The 16,301-nt window shown below is 40.7% G+C and overlaps 1 protein-coding gene across 1 annotated transcript; it reads left to right on the top strand.

Annotated features, from left to right (window-relative positions):
* The first annotated feature begins 1,295 nt into the window (after positions 1-1,295).
* kmt5b (lysine methyltransferase 5B) lies at positions 1,296-15,512 on the top strand. The gene is made up of 11 exons (XM_084059774.1): positions 1,296-1,739; positions 6,255-6,512; positions 6,829-6,976; positions 7,613-7,778; positions 7,879-7,988; positions 8,354-8,520; positions 9,279-9,298; positions 9,387-9,523; positions 10,552-10,751; positions 10,985-14,572; positions 14,706-15,512. Exons 2-10 carry the CDS (start codon positions 6,344-6,346, stop codon positions 12,514-12,516), a joined length of 2,649 nt encoding a protein of 882 aa, XP_083915900.1. The 5' UTR covers positions 1,296-1,739; positions 6,255-6,343; the 3' UTR covers positions 12,517-14,572; positions 14,706-15,512.
* The last annotated feature ends 789 nt before the right edge of the window (positions 15,513-16,301 follow it).

Here is a 16,301-nt window from a genome sequence, read left to right as displayed (position 1 = left end):
TCTTCAAGATACCCCACAACATTGGTATCCCCCTGTCAAAATACTTCCAAACGTTAATGAAGTCCACGATCATAACACCAGAGGCATCTCCACGAATCATGTTCAACCCAGATTTGGCTCAACAAAGGGAATGAACTCGTTCTCATGCTATTCAACAAAAATGTGGAATGCCCTACCAAAAGGAGTAAAGGAGTGTAAAACCCTACTCACTTTCAAAACTGCCCTAAAGATACACCTTCAGGAGGCTGCAATTCGAAAATGGCCCCTGTCTAAGTCTTAACCTACCCCCCAACCCCCCTCCCCATTTTTTGGGCGGTGTAGCCACCCCTATAAGTGGGTTTGGGACACCTCATTAGTACACCCTTCGCTGTACTGTGATTGGCTCATAATAGCACACCGCCCTCTACATTAGTACACCCCTAGCTGTACTGTGATTGGCTGACTCTATTCAGCACTGTGATTGGCTAGCGAGACACATGATGAAATTAATAACCTATAAATAGGTACTCCCCGTACTGTTGTTCTCATGTCTTACTAAATAAAGTACATCAATCAATCAATCAATCCATTTTTTTTTTTTTTTTTTTAACCAGTGCATGGTTCTCAAATATTTTCATGAAAATGTTTTGTGCCAGCTATGGGGAGCATTTGTGTTGTGAATGTGACAAAACATTTTCCATATATTCCACATTTTATTGCAAGAGTTTTTGAAAATCTACAGGCACACGATCTACAGGCTCACAATGTAGCGACGCGTTGCAACATGTGAGCTTGTAGATCTGCTATTTTCAAATAGCCGATGCATATAGGTTTAAAGTTAGACCCTCCAGAAAAATTTGATTATGCGATCGCATAACGTTGTGCATAATCAGCCAAATGGCGCAGATTATGCGGGGAGGATTTCCCCCCCCCCCAAAAGGACGAATAATCGCATATTTCTGCAGAACCTTCCCACATAGTTCACAAATTTTCGCAGCTTTTTGCATATTTCGCATTTTCCCGCATATGTCGCGACTTTTCACATATTTCACAACTTTCTGCTTATTTCACATATTTTGCACTTTTCGCAACATCCCGCAATTTCACAGCATAAAATCACATAAAAACACCGCATATATTTGCAAAATCAAGGATTTTAGCCCGCGTTCTTCTGGAGGGTCTAATTTAGTGCGTGGCCTAAGTTCTTTTGGGCAATGTTTTCCTACATCTGGTTGCTTATTTCTCTCGCAAAATCTGGCAACGCTGCCCACCGTTCTCCACTGACTGACTTGTCGTTGGATTCAGCCTCGGAAGCGTCGTGAAGAGGTTTGTTTATGCAGCACTACTTTATGTGTGTTCATCCGAGAATGTTTTCTACACACTGCGAGAGCGGGGCGCGACTGTTCTCCCAAGAAGCCACTCGTTCTCGCCTAAAATACGGGAACAAAGTCGTTTTCCCCCGATGCCCTAAAGTATTGATCCGGATCTGATCGACAGATCGAGATCAGGAATCGATCCGTGCCGATCCGGGATCTATTTCTCGAGAAAGGCGGTGCTGCGGCTTTCTCTCTCTCTCGCCTCTTCTGCGATCGCCGCCATCTTGGATTTTAATGTTAATTTCTGAGATAAAAATGTGTTTCCTGTGATATTTTCGTGTTTAAGGGGGATCGTTTCGTGGGCAAATGTGGACTCTTTGTGTTTTTTGAGAACGATCGTGCGTTGACCCACTGTGTGGTGTCAAGAGGAGACGTGCAAGTGCAGTGAGTATGATTGTGTTTATTTGTTGTGTTTGTGTTGTGTGTCGAGCCCTAAACAGTTTAAACAACGCCTCAAAATACCACTCAGTCTGCTGATAAATATGATCAATGATCAATAACCATGAGATCAACGAGTCATTTATCACAGAAAAAACGTATAAACACATGGGCTGATAAAATGCATCATAGCGCCATTAGTTGAGGGATCAATTACCTCGATTTGCTTTTTTTGTGAGTCAAATAGCCTGGTTAGCATGCCGAAAATAGCCGATCTACAAGCTCACAATGCGTCGTGGACGTGACTCGTTGTGAGCTTGTAGATCGGCTATTTTCGAGGTAATAGCCCTGTTAGCATGTTAGCTTCCTTCCCCATCGCAGCGTTAGATTGGCAGTTTTGGGAGCCGAATAGCCCCGGGTTAGCACGTTAGCCTGTTAGCTTTCTTCCACCGAAAATAGCCGATCTACAAGCTCACCGCGCGTTGCGTAGGCGACGCGTGCTGAGCTTGCAGATCGGCTATTTTCAAAGCCCTTGCTAGCCCTGTTAGCATGTTAGCTTCTCATCCTTTCCCCATCGCAGCGTTAGCTATGGTCGAAGCTAACTGTTAGCCAACTGGCTAGTTATTGCATGCAAACGAGAGAGCTCATTTATACACATTTAAAACACACAATATGGTATTATTAGTTTTATTTGTATATGTTATTTGTAAACCGTGTCGGCTGCTGTTGATATAACGTCGGTTCAGTGGATGTTAGCATCTTGCTAGCATGTCAATGTTTAAATCCCAAAAACCGTGTGTTTTATAAACTATCTGTAACGGTTGAGTTTGTTATTTATTCAAATAGTTACTTTTGATTGTTTATTGTCGGTGAGAAATGGTGCATTTTTTTGTGTTTTTGTTCGGCCGAATGTGTTGTTGAGGCACGGCATTTGGACCCAAGCTAGTAGCTTTCATGCCAAGTTATAATTGTTATTATAACTTACTGTTATTCGGTTTTATACGTTATAGTTATTTCACTATGGTTGTTATCTCACAAAATGAGAGGTATAATTTTCAACTCGGAAAAGTGGCGTATTTTCGACAGAAAATGACGTATTTCCAAAAGAGAAAAAAAAGTAACCGAGACCTTTTCACTTTGAAATAACGTCATTTTTTTGGTGTGAGTTCAGTTGGTGTTTAAATGGCGTGTTGTTGTTTGTTTCACTTTCAAAGTGCATGTTGACATGATAGTGTTTCAGTGACGTTAAGCCGTCGTAGCGCAACGTTGTGAGCTTGTAGATGTGTGTGTCTTTTTGACAAGCGACACCGTGTTAAGGTGAAGTATAATGCTGGGTTCAGACCGGTGTTGCCAGATTGTGCGAGAGAATCAAGTATACCAGGTCTAGGAAAACAAGCCCAAAATGAAGCAACTTAAGCCACATGAGCACTTTAAAACCTATCATGCGTTGGCTATTTGAAAATAGCTGTTCTACAAGCTCACTGCGCGTTGCGATGCGACACGTTGTGAACTTGTAGATCTCCTACTTAAAAAAAACTCTTTCAATAAATGTGGAATATTTGGAATCTCTTTTTTAATATTCTAACAAATGCTCCCTGGCTGGCACAACACTTTTTCCTGAAAATATTTGAGAGCTACTGGTTTAAATAATAATATTACAAAAATGGGAAGCACGCCTAAATAAGTAAGTACACTTTAGAAACAAGCTAAAAAAAACAAACAACCACCAATATTTACAGGCTACTTACTACACAAAAACAAGCCCAAAGTTGCTTATTATAAGCGGACGTGGCAACACTGTTTCAGACCTGTCGCCGGTACTCTCTGAACTAAAACCTTGCGTTTCTGTTTACTGTGCGGTGCTCACATCCGGTCTGAAGCCCGCCTACTGCATCTGGCAATGTCCAGACATGCATAACATGCACGCACACAGACCGTTTCCGTATCCGCTCTGTACATACTGCAAAGCAAATCGATCCTAGCCTACTCTGAACACAGCATTACTAGTCTGAATATAGATCCTCAAACCAGACACTAGACTTGTATTTTACATCAAAACTAGGCATTTTTTACTTTTACTTTTCTCTTCTGTTTGTACCCTTTTATTAATGTTTATATCTGCTCTTTTTTGTAATTTTGCTGTTTTCTGTATGGGGACTACGGATGTAAATTAGCATTCTTGCTAAATCCAGTGTATTTACACGGCATTGTATGTGTGGTGTTCATTAATATGCGCTGTCCCGTCCAAATAAACGCATACACAAACTATCTTCTTCCACAATTTTGGAATGCCACAGTCTGTAATTTCACCCACTGAAAAGTTCTTCAGACGGAAAGGGCATTTGACCAATCACGACAGTGTTTATGAAAATGTATTTTCAAAATATATTTTTTGAATTGCCAATTTCTGCTAAACTAATTTGGTTTCCATTACATTCTGAGTTAGACTGTTAGTTGGCGGAAGCATTTGAAAACTTTTGGGAGCAACACATCTGTCCTGAGAAACTAAATCTGAACACGGCATTAGTCTGGCTCATCTGGGGAAGTTTAACTCCAATGGATGGATGGATCGGGGGAGAGAGAGAGAGAGCGCAGTTGTTGGCAAACCCTGAGGCCAACACGAGAGCCAGCTGCTCTTATCAGCATTTTGGCGTGGCCTTTCTTTCAGGTTTCCTTCTGCAGAATGTCACATGTCAATGTGTATAATTACATTGTAAATGTAACACGTCTTGTGTTACGTCAAATGTACAAACATGACCTGTGTTGCAGTTATTATAATGAGGCAAATGAAGAGGCTTCTGTTTGGCATTTAGTGGTTTTGGGGGGTGTTTGTCACTGTACGTTTACTTTAGAAACATGCTTATGTTGATGTCACTAACCTTTCATGCTGTGTTGAGGGATTTCATGTACAGATTTATTTGGGCTTATTGATTCAAGGCATGTAAGCCTAATTATAAAGGCTTTGTTGGTCCTACATTGAGTCACCCAAAGTATTCATTGTGTCTTTGAAAACATTGGAATAATAATACTATTTGGCATCTTTCTGTATTATGTGTCCTTGTACTGTAGTCGGGTGTCTTTTCCTTGCATCTGTTGTAGAGGACCCATGTGCCTATTATAACTGTAGGCATGAAGTATGCTCCATAAATCAATTAACCAATGATCATTAGGCATGGATGATGGCACACGTCGATATGATCAAGCTTGACAGTTAGCCAAAGTGTAATTGCACGTTGCCACTAAGTGGTGCTACAAGACCAGTGTAATGGTCAGTACAGGCCTTTTGTTGGTTTTCTTTGTCAGAACTACACAGGGCTTCTTTGTCAGAAGTACCCAGGGCATAAAATGAACGATGCCAACTAATTCAAGGTGTTGCACCGTCCGTCACTGGTGCATTTAATCAACCACTAGTTGGGTGTTCAATACCATTTTTCATATCTATATTATGCACACATTCATACCTAGCAATTGTCCCATAAAACCACAGTCTTCTACTGTTGATCACTGTGTAGATTTCCATGATCAGTGCTTTTCAACCTTTTTCATGCCAAGGACCGCTAAATTAAAGCTATATATTTGGCCGCAGACCCCCATCTGAAAATGTTTTGTGCCAGGGACCGCCAGAAGAGAAGATTTGTCATCAGGTCTTGAGTTTTGAAGTCTCCCTCGTCTCAAACCTCTACTGTATGCATTGATACTTTGATATTGTAGCCTTATTTCCCCATTCACAAATCCAACATCATTTGTAATGATATTTTTGTCTTGTTTTACAAACACAGGATATGTTTGTTTTTTGTTTTACAAACACAGGATACATTGCAATAAAACGTGGCTTTATTGCAATGTTTAATTCAGTTTACCCTGTAGTATAGTTTCACAGATGGGTGTTGAGCCATCTTCACAGAGCTATAACCACCAGAGGGCAGCATAGCATACAAATAAAAAGTAAAATCAGTCACAGAATACTTGTGTATTCATTTATCAAATGATGCAGGTTGTAACCATGTTGTTTTGCACACACAGTTACTTGCAGTAGTGTGCATAGATATACATATACTTGATGTATATAAGCATTTACCTTACCTCACAATGCATTCCATTATACCCCCTCCCAATTATGCACATTTTCCCATTGCTGCTAAGTGTTTTTGTGTGTGTGTGTGTGTGTGTGTGTGTGTGTGTGTGTGTGTGTGTGTGTGTGTGTGTGTGTGTGTGTGTGTGTGTGTGTGTGTGTGTGTGTGTGTGTGTGTGTGTGTGTGTGTGTGTGTGTGTGTCTTAGTCTTACCTGTACTTTGTGTCTTATCTGTACTTTGTGTCTTATCTGTACTTTGTGTGTCTTACCTCCATTTTTATTTTGTTTTATTTCATTACAATCCAGTATTGTATGTGCCTGTATTAATGTATTGTTATTGGCACAGTCTTGCAGAACATGCCATGCCAACATTTCCCTGCTTGTACCTTGTATGAGTGAGTAACAAACGGAACCCTTCTTGATTCTATTCTTTCTACTACCTTCTCCAGGTTTCAAATCTTAGACCCTAGTCTTCCCCACCCAAGCGTGTCCCTTCAACTCGGAGACTAAATGCAACTGGACCAGGGGGCTTGTGGTTATGAAGTGGCTGGGCGAATCCAAGAACATGGTATTAAATGGCAGACGACATGGAAGCAGGTTTTCCAGTGAGCAGCCAGTGACCCAGAGCCAGACCCGCTCTCAGCACGCACAGCGGACGTCCCCGCGTCCCGGCAAGAGCCACCCCAGCAACAGGAGATGTAGTCGCAGTGAGTGAGATGTTTAAATGGTTCTAAACGTACAGTATATCCTATGTATAATCCAATCGCAAGCTAATACTCATCACCACCAGGGCTGGGGAATATATCGATATTATATTAATATCTTGATAGAAGACTGGATATCGTCTGGGATTTTGGATATCATGATCTGGCAAAAGTGTCTTTTCCTGGTTTTAATCACTTAAGCCCTATTTCATACTTTTAAAAAAAAGTGTCCCCAAAAAAAAAAAAAACGTATTTTTTTCACATTGTCACAATACAATATTATTAAAAACAAGGTGTTTTTTATTGTTATTTGTCACAGGATTTGCCACGGCCAGCCTGGAGGCAGAGAGGCGCTATGTGCCGTCTTCAGGTATGACCGCCAAAGAGCTGTGTGAGAATGATGACCTGACCACCAGCCTCATCCTGGATCCATATCTGGGCTTTCAGACTCACAAGATGAACACCAGGTTAGTGGTAGGGCTGTGAATCTTATGCTATCTCACGATTCGATTCCGATTCTTTGGGTCACGATTCCGATTTTGTTTTCAAAAAACGCTATTCAAAAGCGTTTTTTTTCGACTCAAAAACGTTTTCTTCCCGATTCAAAACGATTCTCCATTCAAAACATAGGATTCCACGATCTACTCCAGTCTGCTGGCATGAGAGCAGAGTACATTTATGTAGCTTTATTTTTCTCTCTTTTTATTTTTTTTGAAAATGAGAATCGATTCTGAATCGTCCAACAGTAGAATCGCGATTCGAATCGATTTTTTCTGACACCCCTAGTTAATGGACTTGCCGATATTGCAATATAATAATTCATTTATCACTCACATGACCATGACTTTATAAAAAGAGCAGGTCTTAAAGCTAGCATTGGCTTTAAGATCTATTCATTTTTGGCATGCGGCACCACCGTGCAGGAGTGTAACCTGAGCTTAATAGAACGGTTTTGAGAACCATTGCTGCTGACGGCACTATAGGCATGATGGGTGAATAGCTCCTATCAATGTGCAGCATTCTTTCTGCATTCATCTCAGAACAATTACTACAGGTTGCAGTCAGTTTAATTTCAACGTTTTGTCATTCACGTTTGACTGCAGATTTCGACCTATCAAGGGAAGGAATGAGGAACTGAAGGAAATCATTGAGCGCTTCAAGAAACATGACAACTTGGAGAAGGGCTTCAGAGCGTTGACTTCAGGAGACTGGTCTCGACACCATTTTCTCCACAAGACGAAAGCCCAGGAGAAGCTCTTCAAACAACATGTCAGATATCATCATCACTATAAAATGAGACATGGTTCTTTTGTTTCCAGAATGTACATCAATACAAGTTTTAACCTAATCTTTATATTTATTTGCACAGGTGTTCGTCTATCTTCGAATGTTTGCCACAGACAGTGGGTTTGAAATTCTCCCTTGTAATCGCTATTCATCGGAGCAAAATGGAGCTAAAATTGTGGCAACAAAGGAGTGGTGAGAAATCCTTATAAATCTCAATTTATTTCACTTACAGCCCTTACCCCACCTTCATGTCCTCTCTACACCCCAAGGTCTTACTCCATGTCCCCACTACACCTCCCGGTGTTATTACCCCACCTTAACGTTCATGGTTCCATTCCGGCTGTCATTTTCCTTCTCTAACCCCACCTTTCTGTATCCCTACACTATTACTGTCTAAGCCAAGCAAAAAACTGCCTAAAATATACAATATGTGAATATGAAGAAGTTATGATGCAGGGTGCTACTGTATGTTATACTTTGATTCACTTAAATTCTTAAATTCTGGCACTGTAGTGAAGACGTGGCTTTAATTATTTTTTTTCCCCAACGGATTACAGGAAGAGAAATGATAAGATTGAGTACTTGGTGGGATGCATTGCAGAACTGTCAGAGAGTGAGGAAAACATGTTGCTTCGCCATGGGGAGAATGACTTCAGTGTCATGTATTCCACTCGCAAGAACTGTGCTCAGCTATGGTTGGGGCCGGCCGCCTTCATCAATCATGGTATCCGTTTTTGTAGTGGATAGTTGACATGACATGATCATAACTGATAACGCGAGTGAAGTCTTAAGTCATAAGAAGGATTTTAACCACTTAAACTCTATATACTTCATTGACCGGGGTCCCCGGTTATTGATTTCAGCTGTTACAATTCCAAACATGACCTGCTTTAATTACTTTAGTCAGTAGCTTAGTAGCTCAATGACAAAAATTCTATTGTCTTTTTATGTCCTATGTATTTAAGTTCTAAAAGTTAACATAAATATAACTAAATGCTACTTTTGTTACTTTTTAATTCAACAATGTCAAAAAAAGAAAAATCAGGATTCCAATTAAAAAATAGCAGATCTACAAGCTCAAAACGCTTGTGTGACATAGAATGGTGAAGTACAGCATTCATTTAAAAAGAAGAAAAAAAGTTTTCTGCCCGACAACAACAAAATTATGCAATGTGGCCCTCTGGAGTGAGTGTGGAAATATAGTGGCCCTCTCCATCATCAAAGTTGCCCACCCCTGCTCTACACCAAATCTCTTTGCCGAAAATAGCCGATCTGCTAGCTCAACAATGCGCCGAAACGCGCTGTGAGCTTGTAGATCAGGTATTTCTGCCAAATGTTTGCCTCTTATGACATGCCAGAATAGGGACGCTAGGGTTCAAGTGGTTAAACTAGAATTTTAACTCATTCCCACACATGATGAAGTTTGCCCTGGGTTATGATGTTTTACTTACAAGTTCTGTCCTCTCCCATTTTTATTTTCAGACTGCCGGCCAAATTGCAAGGTAGGAGCTTTAAAAACATCATCCTTTGGTGATACATGTAGCATGCAGAGTAACCGCTTGATGGTAATGTAAGTGTTTTTTCTTTCAGTTCGTATCGACTGGACGAGACACGGCATGTGTCAAGGTTTTGAGGGACATTGAACCAGGAGAGGAAATCTCCTGTTACTATGGAGATGGTTTCTTTGGAGAAAGCAATGAATTTTGTGAATGCTATACATGCGAACGGTAGGTCCTAAACTTTTATTTATGTTGTAACAACAAAACAGATGTGTAATCACAGAAGAGCCGATCAACAGTATATGCAGAATTGTGTAGATATAATAATGATTTAGTTCAGGAGAAAATAATGATTTAGTTCAGGAGATAAAAAGTGTGAATTCAGTTTACATACAGTACTGGATAAGTATTGGATAGTTGCATGGATGGATGTGTCATGTGTACACACACACACACACACACACACACACACACACACACACACACACACACACACACACACACACACACACACACACACACACACACACACACACACACAGTGTGTGTATATGGTGCTAAATGGCACTAAAAGTGGTTAGTCATAGAGGAACCTCTTCTGGTGGTATTGTATCACCTGTCTTAAATGTGCTTTGTCAAATGTGCTATATTAGAGATACCTAAGCTGAATAACCAGTGGAGAACCTCTAAAAATCCATACCATAACCACTTCTATGTATTTCAGGATAAAGATGTTGTAGAATGTAGTGAAAACTGTAATAACAGTGTGTGCTGGTCACTATGTGAGTGTTCAACTTGTGACCTAGGCAAGAAATAACTGAATAACCACAGGTGCATTTAGGATAGCATAACATATCTTTAAAAGGACCTCATATCCTTGGCTAAATGAGCAGTGAGCACAATCCCATAATTTGTTTTTGTTGTTTTCAAATGCAAATGAATGCAGAAGTATCTTGCTTGGTCCAAAACACAAATGAAATATGAATGCATAAATAAATGCTGAATGAATGGGAATGTTTGCGGAAATGATTAAGTCAGTGGTTCTCAAAGTTCCTTGGGAGGGATCCTTGGGGCGATTCCAAATGTACCCCTATGGAACCATGGGTCAATTTGGTTCCATTTGTACACTCACAGAGTTATGAGGGTCCCTGAAATTAAGCGAGTATGAGAACCACTAGACTAAGTCCAGCCAATAGTTGTCTAATGAGGATAAATGTAGCTTTGTGTAACATAACATTTTGTTTTATTTTTTACAGTCGAGGAACTGGTGCTTTCAAATCTAAAGCGGGGTTGCCAGTGGAGGTGCCAGTTATCAACAGCAAATACGGGTTGCGGGAGACGGACAAGCGTCTGAACAGGCTGAAGAAGCTAGGAGAAGGGAGCAGGAGCTCAGACAGTCACTCTGTCGGCTCCCACACCGATGTAGACTCTCAGGAAATGCCAAAAACACATCCATGTAAGAGCTCTCTTTATAACACAGAGCCTTTTTATATTGATGCACACCATTCTTGGAAATATGCAATAACCTACACCAATGAAATATAAATCAGTTATACAGTATTTTATATAGTAGTCAATTAGTTTGTTCCGTGCAGGCATATTCTAGATTGCTTAGTTTCTAATCTTTCCTTGTTTGGCTGACTGAATGGAAAAATGTGCCTTAAAATAAACAATGTCTTTTCTTTGTAGCTGTAAGGAAAAGAACTTCTCCTGGCATGAAGTTCAGCAAAACCAGGACTCAAACCAGACAGACTCTTTCAAGAGCTCTTAATTCTACCTCACCTTCTAAACAAGGTCACATAAACAATAACAGGGTACCAAAGAGACTCAAATCCCCATCCAAGCCTTCACTAAGTAAAGTCCAGTTGCGTAGTCGCAGGAGAGGGGCAGAGCCCAAGGCATTGGCCAAAGGAGAGAATTGCCGGCTGGGTCACGTGGAGACAAAGGGGACGCAGACGCTGTGTAAAGGTCTCGTCGTCAAGAAAGAAAAAGATCCACAGGGAACGATGCAGCAGACTCTGGGCCAGCGGGGCTGCCTGACCCGTCACGCGGCCAAGGAGAATAACAATCTACCAGGAGCACCGGGCTGTGAGGGGAGCCAGTCTTGCACTTACAGAACTCGCAGGTCCACGCGGACCCTTGTAAAAGCCCAAGAATCTGCAGGCGGAGTTAAGCTGGAGCCTAGTGCTTTGGATGGCTTGAGTCCAGTCCCTGGTGGGGTGGTCATTAAAACAGAGCCGGCTGACATGGAGGAATATCTCCACCACGGGTTAGGGCTGGAGCAGCCAGGACTAGAGGCTAGCTACAGCAGACGAGGATCCTGCACCCGGCGCAAACGTGTGTCACGGCTCAGGCCTGAGAGGACAATTAAATGCGAAGACACGTATGGTGAGTCATTTGTGCCGGTAACACCGACTACTCACACTGGCAACTTCACTGACTGTAGTAATATGCTACTGGGCTACAGTGACCGGCACCGGGACTACAATGGGATTGCAAATGGCAGCAAGACCCTCCGCAGGGACAAGGGCAAGAGTACCTGCCGGTCACAAAGCAAGTCGAAGAAGAAGCGTCGAATCACCCGCTACGACGCACAGCTGATCCTGGAAAACAGCACCGGTATCCCCAAGCTGACGCTCCGCCGGCGGAGGGACAGCAGCAGTAGCAAGAATGACCCCAGTGAAACGATCGGCTCGTCCAGCATGTCGGCCTCCGCGGCCAACCCAACGTCCACCTCCTCCAGCAAGATCAGCATCAAGTTCAGTAAGGACCATGACAAAGATAAGGGCAGCTCATACGTTGCCAAACTGAACAATGGCTATTCCCCTGTGAGCCACAATAGCTCCACCAAGCTGAAGATCCAGCTGAAGAGGGAGGACGATGCTCGGAGAATAGCCCAGGCAAAGTCAGATCAGATCTCCTACAACGGAGACACGGGTCATCAGAGTATGGAGTCCAGGAATGGTGCTCATCGGACCCAAGGTGCCCTGGCAGAGTCGACATCTGAAGATGAGGACGACGATGAGGATGATGAGGATGACGATGAGGACGACGACGAGGAGGATGACGACGAAGACGACTACTTTGACAATGAGTTCGAAGACGATTTCATTCCACTCCCACCGGCAAAGCGCCTCCGACTCATAGTGGGCAAAGACTCCATAGACATCGATATCTCCTCCAGGAGGAGAGAGGATCAGTCACTGAGGCTCAATGCATAAATTAAATGCAGAACAGGTCTGCTTCCTCTAATTGCCTCCTTGGCTGCGGGTGCTCAGCTATAGTCAAGAACTTGTAACAACAACAAAAACACAGAATTAGTGGAAATGGCAGCACGCCAGGAATAGAGTAAAACATGCAACTTATAGTTCAGTTTCACATTTTGTATTGTGGAATAAATCAGACTAAGCACTTTTTTCTGCATTGTGCCTTCATCAGAGCAACGTCAAAACATGATGGTACTAGCTTATTTAAAAGATACGCTGCTACCAACATGTTTTGATGTAGCTCTGATGAAGGCACAGTACTGAAACACGTCCACAATACAAATATGAAATGAGACAAAAGTCTTACATTTTTTATTTTAATCTTGACTGCCTCTAGTTTCACGTATTTGTAACTTTTTTTGTTTTTGGTTACAAGCTCGATGCATAAGCTCTGGAGGTTATCACTCCTACTGTACAATGTAAATATAGATAACGATGACTCACTAATCAACTGTTGTTGATGTAAAACAAGTACAGTAATTTAAAAACAAATGTGGCTGAAAATCTAAAAATGAACATTATTAAATTAAAGGAGCTGTTAACCTAAAACAAATCTCTGTTGTTCACTTAAGTTGTATTATCCACCATCAGCTTATTAGCATAATTTGAGTTCATACTAATGCAGATGACTTCACATTGCATGGGCACAATGACTTTGCTCATCCAGTCTATTTGTTAGGTGCTGATAGCTAAACATAAGCTGGGGGAAGTTGTTGGGTATGTTTCATATTATCATTTGTCTTATTACTCTGGTAGAACCCTGTCAAGTAAAAAGTAAGAGAATTTGTTTTTCTTTAACTGTTCCTTTAAGTGAATGCACTTGTTATATTCATAATGGACATGGATATTGTAGAAAGTGTACAGTATGGTGACTATCCCCTCTGTCTCATAGGCAGATTTTTATTGAGCTTTTTGTTTTGTTTTTGTCTCATTGCTTGTAATTTGTGTGGCAAACCATACGTAATGTATGGAATGGTTGGTCCAGAAGCATCCTGAAAATATGCGGCAGTTTAGTCTGAAGTCTGTGCCATGTTCTCATTATCCAGTGGTTTCCTTGCGAAGAAACACTGGAGTTCCAGTGGCTCGTGATCAGAGTGCTTTCTGTGCAAGTTGAATGTGTTTGACAATGACACCAAATCTGAAAGAAAATGTGCTAATTATGAATTGAGTCCCCTGTACCAACAGAAAGGCATTGAAAATAAACCATGTAAGTTTAGATTTATCATTGGATTACAACAGTAATGCATGTTGACAGTTGTAATAGAACAGTGTATAGGTGAATAAACTCCAGTTGCTCATTCACTGTAATCAAATCGGATTCATCCTGTTTGAATTCCATCATGTAAAAACACAGTACAATACAGTCAAGAGATGACGGTGTACAAAGGACCAATTCGTGGGTTATTGGAGTTTTGAAACCACTGCATAATGGTTACCTGGTACAAATGATTGTTCAAACCTCTTAACCCTTATCATTTTGATTGGTAGCTCAAAATCAATACTCAATAGCTTACATTTGTAAAGGTTGTCTATTCTTATTTTTTGTTTTGTTTAAATCTGTTATGAATTCATAAAAGTAATGTACAGAAAGACTGTTCCATTGTTCCCCAAATCTGTGGATTATTTTCTCTCCAATGATTCATTTATATAGATCACATTGTAGGACATTCAAGTTGGCTTCCATTGACAGTGGAGGTATTGGGGCGGGGTCATTTATTCATTAAAATGTACCAACTAGCTTAGAATTGGATGTGCTCTCTTCTTACTTTATCTGTGGTGCTACTTCACTTTGTCGCCCTCAAAAACCAGGCTTATTGTTTAAAATAACAGTCCTCTAGATCAGTGGTTCCCAAACGGTGTGCCAAGGTACGCTGATGTGCGTGAGACGAGCCCAGGTATGCCTTGGGAGTTTTTGACAACCATACATTATTCCAATATTTAATTTGCTCTATCAGCTCTAATTTAGCAATACAGAGGCAAATGGTATACCCTAAAGATATATTTCAAACTGGTCAGTGTTCACCTGTTTCCTAGGCTGTGTTTTCCACTTCCTGTCGATTTCATTAGATATCATTGGTCACCTGACCAGTTTCTTTGGATTTCACTGGATCAAATCGACAGGAAGTGGAAAACACACAGCCTAGGAAACAGGTGAATAGGCAAATATTTCAATTTTTCCATAATTCCACAAATCTTAAAGAATAGCAAAATGGCTGACCTACAAGCTCAAAGCGGTTGTGTCTTTGGTACAGATAGTTTGAAAACCACTGCACTAGATTGGTAGATGGTGGCAGAATTTAACAGCTAAAGGCATTGTTTTAACCACTTCTATCTGTAACCTCTTAATAGGCAATATTAGGCATATCATTTCAGTTTTTAACTTGCCAAATTATGTGAAAAATTGTTTATCCTCCAGCCTTAAAAAGCCATGGTCGTATTTATTATACAAAATTTGTAATATGATCAAATTAAGTGAAGAGTGAAAATGCTGAGCTAGATTTTTGTTTTGTCCCCTTCTTGTCTAGACATTTTTTTCAACAGCCATCCTCAGTCCTTCTGTATATTATTTTATTATATTATTTCTGTAGTGTGCAAGTCTTGAACTGCCGCGTAGATCAAGGGATCAACAGATGAATGTCAAATCCACTTTCTTCTCTTCATATGTACTGTTCATATCACCAGCAGCTGAACCTTTCCATTCTGTTCCAGGTGTTGCGTCTGTGTGCTCTTTGTTCGATAGACCGCTGTCCACATTTCCAATTGATGACTTTAAAAAACAAATGTGAATAGTTTGCGGACCTTTTAGAGTGTTGCGTGGGTAGTGGGAAATATGTAAAGAGAATTAAAAATGGGCAGTGCTTATATTGTCCAGTATGTAAATCATGTGAACACATCTTGTACTTATTTAACAGTTTTGAATACTTGAAAACTATATAAAGTTTCTTTGTGACTCTTGTTTTCTGTGCCCTATTTTGAGGTGTATTGGACATTGAATTAAATGTAATATAGTCTTTTAAAACCACGGGTGACAGGAGTTGTATTTATATTTGGGCTACATAACTTAAAGTAACATGTATAGACCCAAAAGATCTAAGATATTGTCTTTAGACACAAAATAAATTGGTTTTAATATACCTCTGTTAATACATTGAATTACAGATTGAAGGGGAAGCAATGGAGATACTTCTGGAGAATTGTCCATTTTCATTGCACTTCACACAATATTACATTGGCCTGTATTCCTCTAGAATTATAAATTAAAGTAGGATTAAAGTCCAGCTTTAATCATTTCCATTTGTGAGATCTCTATTTTTGCAGGAAGGTCACAAAACCTCCCCAGCAAGGCCATGCAGCACTTGTAAAAAAAAAACAAAAAAAAACACAAAGCCTTCTTTTTTAGATTGAACATCATTTGTAGCAGAGTGGCTCAGAGCCTCTGCCTGAAGACCAGAAGCCTAAAAGAATTCCCCCGGCCCAGGGTGATTCCCTCTTGAGCTAGTGCAGTGGTTCTCAAACTTTAATTTCAAGGACTCCCATGAGGACACATTATGGACTCTTCATTTTACCAGCATAGCTATACATTAGTTCTATTCAGGTGATGATAAGGTTAAATGGAAAGTCTCTGCTACACTAAATGGAACCGATATTAGCTGTTAGATTACATTGAGTACCGAATTCTACAACTGTTTAATACTGTATGTGGGGAGAAAACCTATGATCTGAATAGTCATTCTTATACA

Source organism: Gymnoscopelus microlampas (assembly GCF_963454915.1).
Source record: "Gymnoscopelus microlampas genome assembly, chromosome: 1".
NCBI classification, from domain to species: Eukaryota; Metazoa; Chordata; class Actinopteri; order Myctophiformes; family Myctophidae; genus Gymnoscopelus; species Gymnoscopelus microlampas.
The sequence above is the reverse complement of the archived record's forward strand: the minus strand, read 5'-3'. Positions and strand labels throughout refer to the sequence as shown.

What these genes read in the sequence shown, in the direction of transcription:
- kmt5b (XM_084059774.1), top strand. Translation starts at nt 6,344, where the DNA reads ATGAAGTGGCTGGGCGAATCCAAGAACATGGTATTAAATGGCAGACGA. An exon ending in ACTGCCGGCCAAATTGCAAG is followed by an intron (nt 9,299 to 9,386) that starts GTAGGAGCTTTA and finishes TTTTTCTTTCAG; the next exon opens with TTCGTATCGACTGGACGAGA. An exon ending in GAATGCTATACATGCGAACG is followed by an intron (nt 9,524 to 10,551) that starts GTAGGTCCTAAA and finishes TATTTTTTACAG; the next exon opens with TCGAGGAACTGGTGCTTTCA.